Source organism: Schistocerca serialis, chromosome 5 (assembly GCF_023864345.2).
Source record: "Schistocerca serialis cubense isolate TAMUIC-IGC-003099 chromosome 5, iqSchSeri2.2, whole genome shotgun sequence".
In the NCBI taxonomy this organism is placed as follows: Eukaryota; Metazoa; Arthropoda; class Insecta; order Orthoptera; family Acrididae; genus Schistocerca; species Schistocerca serialis.
In genome coordinates this window covers 826,039,769-826,062,665 of record NC_064642.1, presented here as the reverse complement: position 1 = coordinate 826,062,665, position 22,897 = coordinate 826,039,769, and the positions used below count along the sequence as shown (strand labels likewise).

Genomic DNA, 22,897 nt, shown 5'->3' with positions numbered 1-22,897 from the left:
ACTGAAAAAATATTGAATTTAATTGATAAAAGGGGAAAATATAAAAATGCAGTAAATTAAGCAGGCAAAGAGGAATACAAACGTCTTAAAAATGGGATCAACAGGAAGTGCAAAATGGCTAAGTAGGGATGGCTAGAGGACAAATGTAAGGATGTAGACTCATATCTCACTAGGGGTAAGATAGATACTGCCTACAGGATAATTAAAGAGACATTTGGAGAAAAGAGAACCACTTGTATGAATATCAAAAGCTAAGATGGAAACCCAGTTCTAAGCAAAGATGGGAAAGCAGAAAGGTGGAAGGAGTATCTAGAGGGTCTATACTAGAGCGATGTAGTTGACGACAATATTATGGAAATGGAAGAGCATGAAGATGAAGGCGAAATGGGAGATATGATACTGCGTGAAGGGTTAGACAGAGCACTGAAAGCTCTAAGGCGAAACAGGGCCCCGGGAGTAGACAACATTCCATTAGACCTATTGATAGCTCTGTGAGAGCCAGTCTTGACAAAACTCTACCATCTGGTGAACAAGATGTATGAGACAGGCGAAATATCCTCAGACTTCAAGAAGAATGCAACAATTCCAATCCCAAAGAAAGCAGGTGTTGACAGATGTGAAAATTACCGAACAATCAGTTTAATAAGTCACAGCTGCAAAATACTAACACGAATTCTTTACAGACGAATGGAAAAACTGGTAGAAGCTGATCTCGGGGAAGATCAGTTTGGATTCCGTAGAAATGTTGGAACACTTGAGGCAATACTGACCCTACGACCTGTCTTAGAAGATAGATTAAGGGAAGGCAAACCTACGTTTCTAGTGTTTGTAGACTTAGATATCGTTTTTGACAATGTTGACTGGAATACTCTCTTTCTAATTCTGAAGGTGTCAAGGGTAAAATACAAGGATCGAAGGCTATTTATAATTTGTGCAGAAACAAGATGGCAGTTGTAAGAGTCTAGGGGCATGAAAGGGAAGCAGTGGTTAGGAGGGAAGCGAGACGGGCTTGTAGCCTATCCCCGATATTATTCAATCTGTATATTAGCAAGCAGTAAAGGAAACAAAAGAATAATTTGGAGTATGAATTATAATCCATGAAGAAGAAATGAAAACTTTGTAGTTTGCCGATGACATTATAATTCTCTCAGAGACAGCAAAGGACCTGGAAGAGCAACTGAACGGAATGGACAGTGTCTGGAAAGGAGGATGTAAGAGGAAAGTCAACAAAGTAAAACGAGGATAATGGAATGTAGTCGAATTAAATCAAGTGGTGCTCAGGGAATTAGATTAGGAAATGAGACACTTAAAGTAGTATATGAGCTTTGCTATTTGGGGAGCAAAATAGCTGATGATGGTCAAAGTAGAGAGGATATAAAATGTAGGCTGGCAATGGCAAGGAAAGCATTTCTGAAGAAGAGAAATTTGTTAACATCGAGTGTAGATTTAAAAGTCAGGCTGTCGTTTCTGAAAGTATTTGTGTGGAGTGCAGCCATGTATGGAAGTGAAACATGGACGATAAATAGTTTAGACAAGAAGAGAATTAAAGCTTTCGAAATGTGGTGCTACAGAAGAATGCTGAAGATTAGATGGGTAGACCACATAACTAATGAGGAGGTATTGAACAGAATTTGAGAGAAGAGTAGTTTGTGGCACAACTTGACTAGAAGAAGGGATCGGTTGGTAGGACATGTTCTGAGGCATCATGGGATCACCAGTTTAGTATTGGAGGGCAGTGTGGAGGGCAAAAATGATAGGGGGAGACCAAGAGATGAATACACTAAGCAGATTCAGAAGGATGTTGGTTGCAGTAGGTACTGGGTGATGAAGAAGCTTGCACAGGATATAGTAGCATGGAGAGCTGCATCAAACCAGTTTCTGGACTGAAGTCAATAACAACAACGACAACATGTGGAAATTGATTACGCAAACTCATGCTCATATAAAATGCTACACAATGGTTTATAAACTCTTTCTAGATAGTGGTACCGCTAAACACACTGAATTTTATATCATACTTTCTTAAAACGCTTTAGTGTGGTAACGTCTTGATACAATCGTGTATCCCTGTCTGAAGATAATGCCAGCAGGCTCTTAGATGAACTCTGTGTGACTGCAGCCGCCTAACGTCTGGACAGTCTGCGATGCTCTTGTGAAGCTTCGCTGTTTGAATAAAAAATTATTCTCAGTACCTTACATTACTCTTATTATTACTATTATTATTGTTGTTGTTGTTGTGGAAGAAGTGCATAGTGCGAGACTTATCTGACTTTGAACGCTGTTTGATGGTTACACTGATAACTTCGGTTCTAGTCAATGTCTGCACATTGTTAAAATATGTAGCACAATCTTTAACAGTGGCACATGATGTTTGAGTAGTGGGCTGCAGTTACTCGTTGTGGTGCACAGTAGGTCTCAAGAGTGTTGGTAAATGCTTCTTCTCCATTGAGCAGCGGAATTGACAGCTCGTGGTGGATCAGTGTGCGCACCTGCAGTGAAACATAATCTGGTGTGCAAAAACCAGGCGAAAGTGGTGTAGATAGCGACACGTACGCACAGATGCGAGCAGGCGCCATCCTGCATAAAAAAGGGACTAGAGATTAGAATATGCGTTTCCCATTGGCTGAAATAAGCAAATCAATGTGGTTTGCGGCTATAAATACGTTTTCGTTGCGGGAAGTCATTCCAGTCTGAGGCTTGCTAGTACTAACATCAGCAGCGCCAAAAGAATTAGCGAAGATAAAACGCCATAGTAAAAACGTTTGTTCGTCAGAGGCTAGTAAGAGATCCCACTTTGACTCCAGTGACCTTACGGGTACGTATTTTTTCTATTTTTCATGTCTGAGTGCTCGTAATAGTTGCATGTTGATGATTAATTTCTTGTTCTTCTGTTGTAGGTGTGATATATATTTGTGGATTCAGAAATGCATGTGTAACAACTACTTAATGATCTTCCAGGACAATTAAGCATATGTCCACCAGCCCTCTTTGTCTTCGATGTATCCATCGCACCTGCAAACACAGGCTCCACAGCCTGGTCCATCATCATGATGAACGGAGTATGGATAGATGCCTACACATTCCTTTTTTAAAATTATATATGACACTTATCAATTTTTTTCTTTCTTTGCACTTGAGATGAAATAGATATGCTGACATGGGCTTGCACATGCAAGTACTTCACCACTTGACCTGACTATGATACATTTGTCGCCCTGCCTGGATCATCAATGATGCAGTGACTGAACCACGAAGACAATGACTGCCATGCTCTTCATCATCACTGTCATCGTGGCACAGGCTGAAGACACCGGGTCGTTTGGTAATGCAGTTGCACACTGGACTCATCTCGCAATCGTCATGGATATTCGTCGCATCAGACGTCTGTTCATCATTCTGGGCCTAGCAGCAGTACCCCTGCTCATTCCGTTACAGATCACCAATGCAGCCACAACGGACTACTCTCTAATTACTGACGCTTTTAGGGGCAGAATCTCACAAGGCCACTTTCAAAACTCGAAGATGGGCTACCATGATCCTGTTGTTTTCTCGATGTCTGCCAAGTCCTCTTGAACAGAATGATCCCATAAGTCGTCAATGACCAGTGGTATCCTGCCATTAAGTATAACACGACTCTATACTGTTTGCTCACACTCCCCTCAAAACAGGGTTGTGACGTTGGCGGGGAGAAGAGCATTGTTTAAATTTAGGGGAGGAGTGAGTTGATGTCAGAATCGGCCGGAATTTTTGTTGAGTGTCATACTCAGTCATTTCTCCAACATGCAGGAAAGAGTGTCCGGTAAGGCACTTAGCTGTGTACTCCATCTCGATATATACTCACAGATCCCCAGTTCATTTAATGGGAGGGGGTTCCAGTTTCATCCCTCCTCCAGAATATATTTCCAACAAACAGGCATGTATTAATGCCCAGAATCTGAATGATAAGGGTGTATATCGCTTTGCATGGTAGTTTCTCGCTAGAGATAGAAATTAACTGAAAGATGCGCAGCATGCAAATAAATATGAAATATACGATGACTGCAAACATTGTAATCACCAAGTTATCTCAAAAAAATGGTTCAAATGGCTCTGAGCACTATGGGACTTAACATCTATGGTCATCAGTCCCCTAGAACTTAGAACTACTTAAACCTAACTAACCTAAGGACAGCACACAACACCCAGCCATCACAAGGCAGAGAAAATCCCTGACCCCGCCGGGAATCGAACCCGGGAACCCGGGCGTGGGAAGCGAGAACGCTACCGCACGACCACGAGATGCGGGCAGTTATCTCATTCCCTGTAAAACTCCAGGAGATACCCAACTTCAAAGCCAGAACACTGGTTATTCAATTCACATAAACACCCTAGTTGTTTATAAGCCAAAAGACAAGGACCATGAGCACACAGTTCGGAATAAAGAAGTAAACTATAAAGGAGTCGGCCCCCTCTACTTTTCAAAATTATCCAAAATGTTGATTTGTGGCTTATCATTGAGGGCGGGAAGCACCACTATATATGGATCAAGAACATGACTCGAATCATACATTGGGGATAATCCTGCAAGATCGTTACCTTGTATGAGCAAACAGTTGAGTGCCATGGTTGTGGGCTACCGTCGGACAGAGAAGCCGAAACTCCACATAGAGACCATTTTCATCTAACGGGGAAGTTCTATGTCACAGTTCACAAAACGTGCAAATTGAAATACTAGTTACCATGGCACAAAAATAGTATTGCAAAGATAGAAATTGTCATTAATGAACAATAATTTGTTATATAATTGTTACTGTTTTTATACGCTGCCAGTATAGAATTGTTGTTAATAATAATTTGTTTATAAAAAACCAGAACCTCTCCTCACAAGACTCAGACCTTGAATGAAGAGCTAGTTATAAAGGTTGATAAGAGGATGGGGAGAGCTTGAGTCTTATTGGTCTACACTGTTTCTCGATATTTTAATGTGCTCTCACTGTTACTAGGATTCACCACTAATTTTGAATCATGTGACCAGCATTGGGTTATGCGATGACCTAGTCCACTTCCCTTAGATGTGTGGGAAGGACCACACGACCAGTATTTAGTTATGTCATGACCTTCAGTATAATTCACACAATAGCCTACGGAAGTGGGGGTTCCCCAGGACGACCTTAGCAAGTTCCTGGTGGCTCCCCAGGTAAGGGGGGGGGGGGGAGGGGAGGGCGGTGACGTCGTTTATGTCTCCGAAATGCATTACATGATTCCCCTTATCATTGACTTGAGGTAAGAAAATGGTAATAACTCTTCCTGGCCCAGAACATTCACTAGTAATCTACTGCTTATATGTTACACCGGAAGTGATGCGTAACTTGATATTTACTTGCTTTCATACCTGCCCTGCAATACTATTTATCGCTTCCATTCCATCCTCATAAGTATTTCATTCCACAGGTTTACCCGCTGAGGAATTTCTGTTCTGAGACTTGGCTTATTGACGCACTTTCGCCTTGCAGCAGTTTCAAGGACAAGACACATTATCGTGGATTTCGAGCTTCTCAAGGAGTTGTATATCAGTTTAAATTCAGTGCTTGAAACATTTCACTTTTGACTTACAAGTTTTGTACGTGTCAAGTGCTGTTGTGCTGCCTATGACTTCAGTGACGACAACTTCAGCGTAACGTAGTTGGTGGGTGAGCCATGTTACAAAATAGTGGCCAGCCGGAGTGGCCGTGCGGTTCTAGGCGCTACAGTTTGGAACCAAGCGACCGCTACGGTCGCAGGTTCGACTCCTGCCTCGGGCTTGGATGTGTCTGATGTCCTTAGGTTAGTTAGGTTTAATTAGTTCTAAGTTCTAGGCGACTGATAACCTCAGAAGTTAAGTCGCATAGTGCTCAGAGCCATTTGAACCATTTGAACAAAATAGTGGATAGCGATTTTGTGTCCCACTATATCCACCTACGCCCCTTGAGGAAGGATGTGGCACTTTCTTATTAACTAAATTATTGATCAGATGGAATCATATTTTTCTACAGACATATGAGTCTAAACTTCGTCTCCAAGAAGGATAGAAGCTGAAGCAATGAATTAAGACTTGTGCTACAACAGGCACCTCAGTGCAGAAGTCCTGCTTACGAGGCAGCCATGCTAACCACAACAGCACCATAGAATTGTGGTTGGCAGACTTGCACAGACTACTCTAGTTCAATGCCCTCCCTCACACAAACTTCAGTTCACACCTGCAGCCCATTTTCCCCTTGTTAAATCGTCAGTATTACTGAAACTGTCCAACATGGGAAATTCTGACGATCTGAGAAGGGGAAAATGGGCTGAAGGTGTGAATTGAAGTTTGTGTGAGGGAGGGCATTGAACTAAGGTGGTCCATGCTGCTATGGTAGAGTAGTGGTTAGCATATCCGCCTGGTAAGCAATAGCCCCAGTTTCAAGTCCTGGCCAAAGTGCGAATTTTAATTCACTGCTTCAGCTTCTATCCTCATTGAATATTAAAAGAATTCATTTCTCTAGTATTTTATATTATGTAAAGATAAATGCGCTCTCTGTCAGGAGTGAGTTTGTGCTATTTTGTGAACTTTTATAAGCTGATGTCCTTACTGACTGGGCACATATCTTTCCTTTCTGTACTATTACGTGTTTATAGATATTGAAGTTTTTATTTATGTGTGGTCTAGACACAACCACATGAGCAACCAATAGACAAGGGAGGAAATTTGCATATTAATAGAGCTAATGTAGGAATCCCCCCCATGAACCATGGACCTTGCCGTTGGTGGGGAGGCTTGCGTGCCTCAGCGATACAGATAGCCGCACCGTAGGTGCAACCACAACGGAGGGGTATCTGTTGAGAGGCCAGACAAACATGTGGTTCCTGAAGAGGGGCAGCAGTCTTTTCTATAGTTGCAAGGGCAACAGTCTGGATGATTGACTGATTTGGCCTTGTAACAATAACCAAAACGGCCTTGCTGTGCTGGTACTGCGAACGGCTGAAAGCAAGGGGAAACTACGGCCTTAATTTTTCCCTTGGGCATGCAGCTTTACTGTATGATTAAATGATGATGGCGTCCTCTTGGGTAAAATATTCCGGAGGTAAAATAGTCCCCCATTCGGATCTCCGGGAGGGGACTACTCAAGAGGATGTCGTTATCAGGAGAAAGAAAACTGGCGTTCTACGGAATGGAGCGTGGAATGTCAGATCCCTTAATTGGGCAGGTAGGTTAGAAAATTTAAAAAGGGAAATGGATAGGTTAAAGTTAGATATAGTGGGAATTAGTGAAGTTCGGTGGCAGGAGGAACAAGACTTCTGGTCAGATGACTACAGGGTTATAAACAAATAGGGGTAATGCAGGAGTAGGTTTAATAATGAATAGGAAAATAGGAATGCTGGTTAGCTACTACAAACAGCATAGTGAACGCATTATTGTGGCCAAGATAGATACGAAGCCTACACCTACTACAGTAGTACAAGTTTATATGCCAACTAGCTCTGCAGATGACGAAGAAATTGAAGAAATGTATGATGAAATAAAAGAAATTATTCAGATAGCGAAGGGAGACGAAAATTTAATAGTCATGGGTGACTGGAATTCGAGTGTAGGAAAAGGGAGAGAAGGAAACATAGTAGGTGAATATGGATTGGGGCTAAGAAATGAAAGAGGAAGCCGCCTGGTAGAATTTTGCACAGAGCACAAATTAATCATAGCTAACACTTGGTTTAAGAATCATGAAAGAAGGTTGTATACATGGAAGAACCCTGGAGATACTAAAAGGTATCAGATAGATTATATAATGGTAAGACAGAGATTTAGGAACCAGGTTTTAAATTGTAAGACATTTCCAGGGGCAGATGTGGACTCTGACCACAATGTATTGGTTATGACCTGCAGATTAAAACTGAAGAAACTGCAAAAAGGTGGGAATTTAAGGAGATGGGACCTGGATAAACTGAAAGAACCAGAGGTTGTACAGAGTTTCAGGGAGAGCGTAAGGGAACAATTGACAGGAACGGGGGAAAGAAATACAATAGAAGAAGAATGGGTAGCTTTTAGGGATGAAATAGTGAAGGCAGCAGAGGATCAAGTAGGTAAAAAGACGAGGGCTAGTAGAAAGCCTTGGGTAACAGAAGATATATTGAATTTAATTGATGAAAGGAGAAAATATAAAAATGCAGTAAATGAAGCAGGCAAAAAGGAATACAAACGTCTCAAAAACGAGATCGACAGGAAGTGCAAAATGGCTAAGCAGGGATGGCTAGAGGACAAATGTAAGGATGTAGAGGCTTATCTCACTAGGGGTAAGATAGATGCTGCCTACAGGAAAATTAAAGAGACCTTTGGAGAGAAGAGAACCACTTGTATGAATATCAAGAGCTCAGATGGAAACCCAGTTCTAAGCAAAGAAGGGAAGGCAGAAAGGTGGAAGGAGTATATAGAGCGTCTATACAAGGGCGATGTAGTTGAGGACAATACTATGGAAATGGAAGAGGATGTAGATGAAGATGAAATGGGAGATAAGATACTGCGTGAAGAGTTTGACAGAGCACTGAAAGACCTGAGTCGAAACAAGGCCCCGGGAGTAGACAACATTCCATTAGAACTACTGACAGTCTTGGGAGAGCCAGTCCTGACAAAACTCTACCATCTGGTGAGCAAGATGTATGAAACCGGCGAAGTACCCTCAGACGTCAAGAAGAATATAATAATACCAATCCCAAAGAAAGCAGGTGTTGACAGATGTGAAAATTACCGAACAATCAGTTTAATAAGCCACAGCTGCAAGATACTAACACGAATTCTTTACAGACGAATGGAAAAACTAGTAGAAGCCGACCTCGGGGAAGATCAGTTTGGATTCCGTAGAAATACTGGAACACGTGAGGCAATACTGACCTTACGACTTATCTTAGAAGAAAGATTAAGGAAAGGCAAACCTACGTTTCTAGCATTTGTAGACTTAGAGAAAGCTTTTGACAATGTTGATTGGAATACTCTCTTTCAAATTCTAAAGGTGGCAGGGGTAAAATACAGGGAGCGAAAGGCTATTTACAATTTGAACAGAAACCAGATGGCAGTTATAAGAGTCGAGGGACATGAAAGGGAAGCAGTGGTTGGGAAGGGAGTAAGACAGGGTTGTAACCTTTCCCCGGTGTTATTCAATCTGTGTATTGAGCAAGCAGTAAAGGAAACAAAACAAAAATTCGGAGTAGGTATTAAAATCCATGGAGAAGAAATAAAAACTTTGAGGTTCGCCGATGACATTGTGATTCTGTCAGAGACAGCAAAGGACTTGGAAGAGCAGTTGAACGGAATGGACATTGTCTTGAAGGGAGGATATAAGATGAACATCAACAAAAGCAAAACGAGTATAATGGAATGTAGTCGAATTAAGTCGGGTGATGTTGAGAATATTAGATTAGGAAATAAGACACGTAAAATAGTAAAGGAGTTTTGCTATTTGGGGAGGAAAATAACTGATGATGGTCGAAGTAGAGATGATATAAAATATAGACTGGCAATGGCAAGGAAAGCGTTTCTGAAGAAGAGAAATTTGTTAACTTCGAGTATAGATTTAAGTGTCAGGAAGTCATTTCTGAAAGTATTCGTATGGAGTGTAGCCATGTATGGAAGTGAAACATGGACGGTAAATAGTTTGGACAAGAAGAGAATAGAAGCTTTCGAAATGTGGTGCTACAGAAGAATGCTGAATGCTAGATCACATAACTAATGAGGAAGTATTGAATAGGATTGGGGAGAAGAGAAGCTTGTGGCACAACTTGACCAGTAGAAGGGAGCGGTTGGTAGTACATGTTCTGAGGCATCAAGCGATCACTAATATAGTATTGGAGGGCAGTGTGGAGGGTAAAAATCGTAGGGGGAGACCAAGAGATGAATACACTAAGCAGATTCAGAAGGATGTAGGTTGCAGTAGGTACTGGGAGATGAAGAAGCTTGCACAGGATAGAGTAGCATGGAGAGCTGCGTCAAACCAGTCTCAGGACTGAAGACCACAACAACAACAATGTAGGAATTTTACGTGTGTCCACTTTTGTACAGCTTGCATACTGCAAGCCAAGCAAGGCCAAGGACCGCCTCTGGAGAGCGCCGGCAGCACAGAACCACGTGAACCAGGTCATCCCGTGTGTCGCCGGCACTGTGTGCCACGACGCTGGGTCTCCCGTCTGCGTCCACATCAACATGAGCTGCCTCGTCCTGTGTGACACCGCCTTAACTGTGGAGCTGGTGAAGGGTAGCACGCGCTTGGTCTTACACGTCAGTTCGCTTGAAACCACCAGGAAATGGAAGAGGACTTAATTGCAGCACTTCAAGAACTCGCCTCACCTTCTGACAATCTTTTCATGCTGGTGAAAATTTGAGGATTATTCATTTATTTATTTTAAGAAGTATGTGTGTCTTCGGTTAATCTATTTGGAAAAAAGACTTTGGTTCGCCAGTGGGTTTTCTGTGTAGCTTTTTTTCAGAAGACAGCTCCACATTATTTTTAATTGCAAGAGACACTGTGTGCTCTGAAAAACGAGACGTTGTACCTCTCTGTAAGTTTGGTTTAGGTAAGAACCTGAATTTCAGGCGGAATTTACAAGAAGTTGAAGAAGGATTTGAGTTTTCAAAGAAATATTTACTCATCAAGAAGAATTTGTTTCACCATGAAGAGTTATTTACAATTCTATGAAGGAAGAAAACAGAAAAGAAACATAGCTCGGTCGGTAGAGCACTCGCCTGTGAATGACCGGCTCGAGTCCTGGTCCGCTAAACAATTTTTATCTGCTATGAAGTTTCAAATCAGAGCAGGCTCTGATGGAGACTAAAGTGTCATTCTATAACTAGAGGTTGGGTCCCCACTCCCAAGGGACGTAATCGTCAAAGACGCTGGATATGGTGATGTAGGACAAAAATATGGACTTCAGGAAAAAGACGCATATGTCACTGTTAAGATAACTCAAACAGTTGTTTTAGATGTAACACAAGGCGTTCGGAGAGAGAAATAAAATTAGATTTAGGCTAGTTTGCATTGGTTAGCACAACCATCATTGTCACACTTCTGAAACTGTGGAATTTTATCTTCAATAATGATAGAAGCTGAAGAAATTAATTAACATTTGTGCAGCAGCTTGAACTTGAACCCGTGTCTCCTGCCAACACAAACTTCAGTTCACTCTTTCAGCCAGTTTTCCTCTTCTTAAATTGTCTACATCTGATGCAACTGAGAGCAATATCTTCTCTTGATCACACACAATCAGTCTTTGCACATGGAACACACCTATCTTGTTCTTCTCGAATTTTCCTTGCTGCTGCAATAGACACATCGTTTAAAAGTGCTCTTCACAGGCATGTGTTCTGCTTTGTCACTAAGCACTGTCTTTCAAATGTAAGGCCTCAAATTATTTCTTGGACTATCTGGTTTTCTTTCCTACCAAAGGGGGTGAAACATATCCCCCAAAGAGTCCTGTAGCTACCTCACAACCTGGGAAACTTGTTGGAAAGTTTACATATAATACAACTTTTTACAATACTCACATAACTGAGGTGCCGGAAGACTCTGTGCCACCGTCAACTGCTATTTTCGGCCAGTGGTATATGTTTGCTCCCACATGTCTGCTTTGTCAACGAATCCCACGTTTGTATTATGGTCCTTGACAATTTTTGTTGGCTGTAGTTATGCTCCCTCCTTTTCTGTTCACTGTCGCTTTTATTAATTGTCTTTTGGAGTATACATCACAGTAATTTAAAAAACAGTGTGTATATAAGTGTATCTCACAATAAGATCAATGATTTGTGAAGTTATGCAGTAATGTATTTTGGTTTCAAAGATTCGCAACATTCATAACCTCAAAATCGAAACTCATTTGCAGCATGGTGCTTCGACTGAAACAACCAATACGGAGTGCTCATTTTTTTTCTTTATTGATATTTCACTCCCCAAAATGGGGCGGGCTGGCAGCAGCACAGTACGCCGCTTTTGAGACAAGAGAGTTACAGAAATAACATAGTCAAATGAGAAAAGAACACATAACAGAGAATGGTATAAAGTGATGAAAAGAAAACAAGAACAAAAATGGATGATTATAAACTGCAGATTTAAAAACAACATAGACGAGAGCCACACACACCTGCAAAGAATGAATACTGTGAGTCCACACAAAAAACAAAGAAACAGCATTGGTAACACAAATGAATGATACTGGCGACACTGTTGGTGCTGGTGTAGTGTAGCACTACACATGGTACTAGAGCTACACTGACACCACAACAAGAATGTTAAAAGCCACTGCACTGAGGGGGACCTACCACCAGGTGAAGGGAGGAGGGGGGCAGGCAAGAAAAGGGAGGGGGTAGAGACAGTAGGGGGAAACAGGGAGGAGGGTCGGAGGGGGCAGTCGAGGGGAGAAGGAAAGGAGCTGGAAGCCCAGGGGGGGGGGGGGTGAAAAGGAGAAAGAAGGTGGTCAACAGGTTAAAAGGAGGAAGAGAGGAAGGGGGAGAGGGAGGGAGAGAGGGAGCCCTGAGGAGGGTGATATCGAAGGAGGAGGGATTAGATCTGATGGTAGGAAGGGTAGATGGAAGGCACGAGGACATCATCTGGGAGGCGAAGTTGGCAGAAGCCACCTTGGGCGAAGGTACGGAGTGTGTGGAGATGGAGACCAGGTGGGACACTGTGGTACAGACGCGGCAGCGGGCTAGGGAGGAAGAGGATGGGGAAACCAAAGGATGGGGAGGATCCAGTTTGTGGTAGAGATATAGGATCCGTATTCGTTCTAGGAACAGGAGGAGATGGGGGAAGGGAATCAGATAAAGGATCAGAGTGGGGGACGGGGGATGTGATAAGTGATGTAGAGTGCATGGCGCTCAAGGATTTGGAGGGATTTGTAGTAGGTGGTGGTGGGGGGGGGGGCAGCAGAGATCCAAGTGGGGCGAGCATAACATAGGATGGGGTGTATGAAGGACTTGTAGGTATGTAGGATAGTGGAAGGGTCTAATCCCCATATTCGAGCAGAGAGGAGTTGGAGGAGATGGTTATGTGCCTTGGCTTGGACTGTGAGCAGATGGGGGGTCCAAGGAAGGCAGCGGTCGAGGGTGCTGCCAAGGTACTTGAGGGTGGGAGTGAGGGCAATGGGGTGGCGATAGATGGTAAGGTAGAAATCTAGGAGGCGGAAGGAAGGGGTGGTCTGTCCTACGATGATTGCCTGAGTCTTGGAGGGATTGATCTTAAGGAGCCATTCGTTGCACCATGCAGTGAACAGGACAAAGTGGGACTGGAGGAGGCGCTGGGAACGTTGGAGAGAGGGGGCAAGAGCAAGGAAGGCGGTGTCATTGGCATATTGCAGGAGATGGACGGGTCATGGGGGCTGTGGCATGTCCACTGTCTATAAGAGGTAGAGGAGAGGGGAAAGGACGGAGCCTTGGGGCACGCCTGCGGAGGGGGAAAAGGTGTAAGAATTGGAGTTGTGAATGGTAAGATAGGAGGGGCGATGAGAGAGGAAGGAAGCTATCAGGCGGACATAGTTGATGGGGAAGGCGTGAGTTTGAAGAGGAGACCGGGATGCCATACAGGGTCGGGGGGTGCTCAGAAAGAGACTGAAGACTTTGTAAGTGTGTTGCAGGGGTGGTTGTGCTTATTTAGTATTGAAGTTAGCCAATCAGGTCGTAGCATATGCAAATTCAAGCAACCTACCAGAGGCGGTGTTGCCATACCTCTCCTTCGTTTGATTTACGCAAACAGAACACGAGAGCAATACAAAAATTAAACGATTGAGTGTAGCAGTGATCGAAACCGAGTTGTGAGAACAACTGGCATTACGTGCATCAGATTGTGTAGTAAGTTTTATCTACCAGTAATTCGTTCATCTTTGGAAATGGTACTGATCCAGAGGATCGTTGTTAAAGTGTCCGTTTATCTGCGAATTGACTCGAAACAGTTGCGATGGGACAATGGAAGAGGTAGGCGGGACACAGCCTGGCACAGCAGCGAACGCGGTGGTAGGATGGCGCGTCATCGGTACTCTTTCGACGAATACAATGTTCGTTATACATACGGCGCTGCGGGTCACAATGCATTGGGGGACCAGCACATTTACAACTTATTATTCCATGTGCGAATACGTTTGTAGCAGTCGACAGAAGATTACGGGAGACCGGAAGTTTTCTTGTGAACAAAGTTGACACTGCACGACAACCCAACATGTGGCCGTGTAATTTGAAGAAAATGTTCTTAATATGGTTGTAGCCAATGCTATTATCATCATCTCTACAGCCATTGGTAATTGGTCGGCAGTCAGTAAAGTTAATCCGATGTACTTAAATTATGCCTGAAAACTAAACATGATAAGATATATCCCCTCAAATACTGGACGTCCTACATGACGAGAACGTGTTTTCGTACAACCTGTAGGAAGGGCAAGATTCGGTGTATGAGGACTATCCTTCTCTGAATCAATAGTTCCTGTGGTACTTGAATCAGTGCATCGGGATTCCAAACGTCGAAAGGAGAGTGGTGGGGACAGACATGGCATGTTTCGCTAGACAAGGGCCATCCAGTCTCGCAAAAACCACAACTTCAACGACGAAACTACACATGACACGTATGTACAGTCATATGAACATAAATTTGGCGTGAAGGTTTGCGCAGGTCTAGTAGTTGTCGTTTTGTGGGGTCCCGTCCTATTTCCTTACCGCCTAAACAGACGGAGGTGTTAAGCGTTCCTTGTAAACGTCCATCCGTTGTATTTAGAAGACACTCGTATGGCGGTCTGTCAGGTAATGTGGCTCCAAATTGACTTCGCTGTTGCGGAAGGAGAGTTAAGATGCGTTGAATCCGCAGAGATGGATTGGGTGAGATGGTCCAGTTCCCTGGCCAGCTCGTTCGCCAGGACTCACTCCCCCTTTGGATTTTTTTTTTCCTGTTGGATGAGGGGTGGGGGGGTGGGGGGGGAGAGCAAGTGAATAAAATTGACACCGTCGAAGAGCTTCTTGTGAGGATAATGGTAGCCTTTGTTAAAAACAGGGAAAGCCTTGACTTTGGAAAACTTAAGGACTTCATGACGTAGTCCTGTAATGTGTGCATTCAGGTTGGAGGAGGACACTTTGAGCAGCTGTTGTGAATAATTGTCGTTGCTTTTCGTTCCTGATTATTTTGTTGTTACATGAACGACTTCAGAAAACATCGTATTTATTGCTTCATGATTATCATTATTTTTTCCCTGTTTTTGTTACACTTCTCGCTGTAGACTAACAAGGAGAGCTCCCCATGGGTGGGCTCCACTATCTGAAACCATAGGAATTTCCCGTTATCCACTACTGCCTTATAACATAATAGTATTGCCTACGCTGCTGGCTAGCCTAGCCTAGTGGTCAGTTCCGCTTCGAGCGCCGAGCGGGGAGGTTCTTATTTATTTCACTTGCCACAGCGTCGCTTGTGTGGAGTTTTCCTCGTTAGTGTTGTTCTGTCTTCCGAGTGACTCCTAGCGCCTCCGCTGCGCCTTACTGTCTACTTGCAGCGGCGTCGGCCGATCCGCTATGGCTACCATGGCTTCCACGTGTATTCCATGGAGAGGTACTGTGTGATTTGCTTTCGATAAAACAACGCTACACGTGCAGCCCAGGTCTCTAGAAATACACGACTGGCTTGTCGATGCATTTCATGTGAACTCTGATCAAGTCCACACCGCTTATTTTGATACAGACGAGTACGTGTTTTACTGGAATTTACGGATCCTCTTCACATTGACAGATTACTGTCGTGAGGCAGTTCTCAAGTCCCGTTGACCCCCCAGGGGGTCCACAACTCTTTTGTGGATACGTGCGTAGTGAGCACGGGACCCTGAGCTAATGTGGTCCTCCTTCCTTTCTGGGCTACATACCTTCCCTTTCCGCATCCTTCCCCATCCCCCATCTTCGCCCCCCCCTCTCACCACTGGTTCTTTCCTTCCCTTTCTCCCCCTCTGGGAGTATGGTTTGTGCCTACGTCCGGAGACAGACGCTCGAATCTGTTCCAAATTCTTTGCTTTCTCCACTTGCAAGTCTTCGTCCTTCCTCTGTCCTTCTCTTTTCCTTACCTCTTCTCTTTGCCCTTTTCTCCACTGCGTCGTTTGAGACCCCTCTTCTCTCCTTTCTCTTTTTTCCTCCCTGTCCGTGTCTGAAGGCCGACCCACGCATTTCCATGCATAGCCAGTGACGGGGTAACGCGTAATTCCCCGCCCCGGGTAGACAGGCAGGACACATACGTACCCCCTGGTAATGGCCAGGCCCAGGGAGGGGTGATTACCCCAGCTGATACCTTCCGAAAGTGCCGATTGGTCCCTCCATCCATTTGTTGGGAGGTGTGACCTGACGTGTGAACAATCACCTAAGGCGGGAGTGCCCTCAGAGAGGGCCCCCACAAGGGAGGAGCGCGCCATCGGAGACGCCGGTAATCATAGGGGATTCTTCCGCAATGGTTTCGTCACGTTCCACTATGTCTGCTCACAAGTTCACTGAGTCTCAGGCACAGACATTTCTTCCATCGTTGCCACAGTTCCTTGTTATTTCTCGGTCTGACGAAGGCCACAACTTCTCCACGGTCAACCCTTTCATTATTCAGAAAGGTGTCGACGCAATTGCAGGTCCTGTAAAGTCTTGTTCGAGATTACGGAATGGCACCTTGTTGTTAGAAACAGTCAGTGCCCTCCAGGCACAAAAATTGCTGCGTACTTCGCTGCTCCACTCCTTCCCTGTCCGGGTTGAACCGCACCGCACTTTAAATTCCTCGCGTGGAGTCGTTTATACACGCTCCCTCGATGGATTGTCTGACGAAGAAATTCAACACTACCTGTCTGATCAGGGCGTAAAGGCTGTTCATAGAGTTATGAAAATGGTTGACACAAACATCGTTCCAACCAGCACTGTCTTCTTGATAATTGACATAGTTCAACCCCATCGAAAATCAAAGCAGGCTATGAGATAATTTCCGTTGGCCCTTACGTCCCAAACCCTACGCGTTGCTGTCGGTGTCAGCGGTTCAATCACACCAGCCAGTCCTGTTCAAATCCGACCAAATGTGTTATGTGTGGCAAGGATGCCCAAGAGGGTGCTTGTCCACCTCCATCCCCTCGCTGCATCAACTGTATGGGTGACCACGCTGCTTCCTCTCGAGATTGCCCCATTTTTAAAGACGAACAGCTCATCCAGAAAATCAGAGTGAAGGAAAAGGTGTCGACCTTTGCTGCTCGAAAATTATTCGCCAGTCGACAGCCCACCGTGCCTCAGACAGGAAAATACATCTACATCTACATCTACATCTACATTGATACTCCGCAAGCCACCCAACGGGGTGTGGTGGAGGGCACTTTACGTGCCACTGTCATTACCTCCCTTTCCTGTTCCAGTCGCGTATGGTTCGCGGGAAGAACGACTGTCTGAAAGCCTCCGTGCACGCTCTGATCTCTCTAATTTTACATTCGTGATCTCCTCGGGAGGTATAAGTAGGGGGAAGCAATATATTCGATACCTCATCCAGAAACGCACCCTCTCTAAACCTGGCGAGCAAGCTACACCGCGATGCAGAGCGCCTCTCTTGCAGAGTCTGCCACTTGAGTTTATTAAACATCTCCGTAACGCTATCACGGTTACCAAATAACCCTGTGACGAAACGCGCCGCTCTTCTTTGGATCTTCTCTATCTGCTCCGTCAGACCGATCTGGTACGGATCCCACACTGATGAGCAATACTCAAGTATAGGTCGAACGAGTGTTTTGTAAGCCACCTCTTTTGTTGATGGACTACATTTTCTAAGCACTCTCCCAATGAATCTCAACCTGGTACCCGCCTTACCAACAATTAATTTTATATGATCATTCCACTTCAAATCGTTCCGCACGCATACTCCCAGATATTTTACAGAAGTAACTGCTACCAGTGTTTGTTCCGCTATCATATAATCATACAATAAAGGATCCTTCTTTCTATGTATTCGCAATACATTACATTTGTCTATGTTAAGGGTCAGTTGCCACTCCCTGCACCAAGCGCCTATCCGCTGCAGATCTTCCTGCATTTTGCTACAATTTTCTAATGCTGCAACTTCTCTGTATACTACAGCATCATCCGCGAAAAGCCGCATGGAACTTCCGACACTATCTGCTAGGTCATTTATATATATTGTGAAAAGCAATGGTCCCCTAACACTCCCCTGTGGCACGCCAGAGGTTACTTTAACGTCTGTAGACGTCTCTCCATTGATAACAACATGCTGTGTTCTGTTTGCTAAAAACTCTTCAATCCAGCCACACAGCTGGTCTGATATTCCGTAGGCTCTTACTTTGTTTATCAGGCGACAGTGCGGAACTGTATCGAACGCCTTCCGGAAGTCAAGAAAAATAGCATCTACCTGGGAGCCTGTATCTAATATTTTCTGGGTCTCATGAACAAATAAAGCGAGTTGGGTCTCACACGATCGCTGTTTCCGGAATCCATGTTGATTCCTACATAGTAGATTCTGGGTTTCCAGGAATGACATGATACGCGAGCAAAAAACATGTTCTAAAATTCTACAAGAGATCGACGTCAGAGATATAGGTCTATAGTTTTGCGCATCTGCTCGACGACCCTTCTTGAAGACTGGGACTATCTGTGCTCTTTTCCAATCATTTGGAACCCTCCGTTCCTCTAGAGACTTGCGGTAGACGGCTGTTAGAAGGGGGGCGAGTTCTTTCGCGTACTCTGTGTAGAATCGAATTGGTATCCCGTCAGGTCCAGTGGACTTTCCTCGATTGAGTGATTCCAGTTGCTTTTCTATTCCTTGGACACTTATACACTTATACAGCACTATCCTTGCTTCTCCTCAGTCAACAAAGGAGGCGGCCACGCAGACTTGCGACCTCACCTTTAGTACCACGGTCGTCAGATCGGCCAGTGCAAAGATCGCCCGTTCAACCTCACCACTTTCGCCTGCCCACTCTATGGCTCACCCTTCATCGGGTTCTGCTAAATCTCGAGCCCACAAGTCAGACACCAAGACTTCGAGAAAAGAGCATACTCGTGAAGATTTTTTATGTACCCCAACTTCACAACCATCGGTTCCTCCTTCATCTAGACATCATATTTCCAAGAAGGCTAATAAGAAACCCAGTTCATCTCCTTCTCCGCCAAGGCGTGTCCCATCTACAGCACCACCTGGCGGAAATCGCCCTCGGCCGTCTTCTGTGTCGCCGAGGCGCACTGCTGGCGGCCGATCAACCGGCCAATCGCTGGTGGCAGGAGCTGCTCCTGAACAACCTATGTATCAGGATCTTCTGCCTTCGGCTGAATGCCATTCCATGCTGTCGGTCGCAAGCTCTGAGCAGTCGTTGAGTTGACAGCAACCTTGGTCACATTCCTCCATTTTCTGTTCACCCTATGTCCATTATCCACTGGAATATCCGCGGCATTCGAGCCAATCGGGACGAATTGTCGATCCTCTTACGATCCTACTTGCCGGTCATCTTTTGTCTTCAGGAAACAAAGCTGTGTCCCCATGACCGCTTTGTTCTCCCCCATTTTCAGTCGGTCCGATTTGATCTCCCCTCTGTTGAAGGCACTCCAGCCCATGGAGGACTCGTGATTCTTCTCCATGATACTCTCCATTATCACCCAATCCACTTAAACACTTCCTTCCATGCTGTTGCTGTCCTTCTTTCCCTTTCTGGATATACCTTTTCTCTTTGTACTGTATACATTCCATCGTCCACACCAATGGCATGAGCTGATCTCCTTCATCTTCTTGGTCAGCTTCCACCCCCCTATTTGCTGGTTGGGGACTTCAATGCCCACCACCCGCTTTGGGGACATCCTTGTCCACGTGGCTCACTATTGCTAGACGTCTTCCACCAAGCGGATCTAGTTTGCCTCAACACTGGGGTCCCTACATTTTTGTCTGCCTCCACGACAAATTTCTCTCACTTGGACCTTTCGGTCGGTACTGTTCCGCTAGCTCGGCGCTTCGAATGGTTCGCCCTTGACGATACACACTCGAGTGACCACTTTCCATGTGTCCATAGACTGCAGCCTCAACTGCCATATATGCGCCCGCGATGTTGGAAGTTTCCCCAAGCCGATTTGACACTTTTTTCGTCTCTAGCGACATTTGATGACCGTCACTTTCCCAGCGTCGACGATGAGGTCACACATATCACCGACGTTATTCTTACAGCTGCGGAACGTTCATTACCATGCACCTCCGAATTGCCCCGCCCCCCCCCCCCCCCCCCCCAGTTCCTTGGTGGAACGAGGCGTGCCGTGACGCAATACGTGAGCGGCGACGTGCTCTTCGCGTTTTCCGCCACCATCCTACTTTGGGGAATTGTATCCGCTATAAGCAGTTCCGTGCGCGATGCCGTCGCGTCATCCGCGATAGCAAGAAGGCAAGCTGGAAATTCTTTATTAGCTCATTTAACACCTTCACTCCCTCCTCGGAAGTTTGGAGTCGGCTTCGACGGTTCTCAGGCGCGCCTAGTTTCTCCCCGGTCACTGGGCTCACTGTCGCGCATGATACCTTAGTGGACCCCGTCGCAATTTCTAACTCATTGGTTCAACACTTTGCTGAGATTTCGAGCTCTTCAAATTACCCGCCAGCGTTTCTCCCGAAGAAACGTGCAGCGGAAGTGCGACCTCTTGCTTTCTCCTCTCAAAATCGCGAAAGCTACGATACTGTTTTCTCCATGCGGGAACTCCAACATGCACTCTCTTCTTCTCGCTCCTCCGCCCCAGGACCGGATGGTATCCACGTCCAAATGTTGCTGCATTTACCAACCCATAGTCTGCGTTACCTCCTTCGCCTTTATAATCGAATTTGGACCGACAGTACTTTTCCCAGACGATGGCGGGAAGCTATCGTCGTTCCTGTTCCGAAACCCGGAAAGGACAAACATCTCCCCTCTAGCTATCGCCCCATTTCTCTCACGAGTAGTGTATGTAAGGTTTTGGAGCGTATGGTGAATTGCCGTTTAGCTTGGTGACTGAAGTCTTGAAGTCTTTTAACACCTGCCCAATGCGGATTCCGAAAGCATCGTTCTGCAGTTGACCATCTTGTTGCTCTCTCCGCTTATATCATGAACAATTTTCTCCGGAAACGCCAAACAGTAGCAATATTTTTTGATCTGGAGAGAGCATACGATACCTGTTGGAGGACAGGCATCCTCCGCACACTGTTCTCTTGGGGCTTTCGAGGTCGGCTGCCCCATTTTCTTCGCGAATTTGTATCAGAGCGCACATTTAGAGTGCGGATGAACACTACTCTCTCCCGTACTTTCTCCCAAGAAAACGGGGTACCCCAGGGCTCCGTGCTGAGTGTTGTACTGTTTGCCATTGCCATAAATCCAATTATGGATTGTCTCCTTCCTGATGCCTCGGGCTCCCTCTTTGTGGACGATTTTGCGATCTACTACAGCTCTCAACGGACCAGACTTCTTGAACGACGTCTTCAAGGATGTCTCGATCGCCTCCACTCTTGGAGCATCGAAACCGGCTTCCGTTTTTCTCCCAGTAAGACCGTTTGTGTTAATTTTTGGCGACGTAAGGAGTTTCTTCCACCCTCCTTACATCCAGGACCTGTCAACCTTCCGTTTTCGGACGTCGCTAAATTCTTGGGTCTTATGTTTGACAGAAAACTGTGCTGGTCCTCCCACGTTTCCTATCTTTCGGCTCGCTGTCTGCGATCCCTCAACACCCTCCGTGTCCTGAATGGTACCTCCTGGGGAGCGGACCGAGTGGTCCTTCTCCGCCTCTATCGCGCCTTAGTGTTCTCGAAATTGGACTATGGAAGCATAGTTTACTCCTCTGCTCGTCCTTCTATTCTTCGTCGTCTCGACTCTATCCACCACCGTGGATTACGTTTAGTGTCTGGAGCTTTTTACACCAGCCCTGTGGAAAGCCTTTATGCTGAGACTGCTGAACCTCCGCTGTCCAATCGGCGAGCAGTCCTTCTGAGTCGTTACTCTAGCCATCTGTCTTCCATGCCTGCTAATCCAGCCTATGACATTTTTTTCGACGCCTCCTTCGATGTAGGGTACGCAGGCCACCCTTCCTCCCTACTACCACCGGGAGTCCGCTTCCGTCAACTTCTCCATTCTCTTTCCTTTCGCTTTCCTAATACCTTCTTGACAACTTGGGGTACAGCACCGCCTTGGCTCCGTCCCCGGATCTGCCTGCTACGTGACCTTTGTCAATTTCCCAAGGATGGTACCCCTTCACTTGTTTATCGTCGTTCATTTGCTGCTCTATGTGCACAAATGAAGGAAGCCACATTTATTTACACTGATGGCTCGAAAACATTGTTAGGTGTAGGGAGTGCCTATATTGTCGGCGACAGCCCAAATCAATTTCGGCTTCCCGACCAGTGTTCGGTTTATACTGCGGAGCTTTACGCTGTTCTCCAGGCTGTCCACTACATCCGCCGCCATCAACGGATACAATATGTTATCTGCTCAGATTCTCTCAGCTCTCTCCTCAGTCTCCAAGCTCTTTACCCTGTCCACCCTCTGGTCCACCGGATTCAGGACTGTCTGCGCTTGCTCCACCTGGGGGACGTCTCGGTGGCGTTCCTCTGGCTCCCAGGACACGTTGGTATCTATGGAAATGAGACGGCAGATATAGCCGCCAAGGCTGCAGTCTCTCTTCTTCGGCCAGCTATTCAATCGATTCCCTTCACCGATCTACGGAGCGTTTTATGTCGTCGAGTTGTTCTTTTATGGCACGCCCATTGGTCGGCACTTCCCCATAATAAATTGCGGGACGTGAAAGCTCTTCCTTGTGCTTGGACCTCTTCCTCCCGAACGCGTCGTCGGGAGGAGGTAATTTTAACTAGACTCCGGATAGGGCACTGTCTTTTTAGCCATCGACATCTTTTAAGCGGCGATCTTCCCCCACTCTTTCCCCACTGCTCTCAGC

The 22,897-nt window shown here is 45.5% G+C and overlaps 1 protein-coding gene across 1 annotated transcript in view; it reads left to right on the top strand.

Annotated features, from left to right (window-relative positions):
* The first annotated feature begins 2,961 nt into the window (after positions 1 to 2,961).
* LOC126481302 (odorant receptor Or2-like) overlaps positions 2,962 to 22,897 on the top strand; it is a 113,123-nt gene continuing 93,187 nt past the window's right edge. Inside the window, exon 1 of the mRNA XM_050104954.1 lies at positions 2,962 to 3,059. Within this exon, the coding sequence (XP_049960911.1) occupies positions 2,972 to 3,059 (88 nt within the window). The 5' untranslated portion in view covers positions 2,962 to 2,971. The remainder of the gene's footprint in view (positions 3,060 to 22,897) is intronic.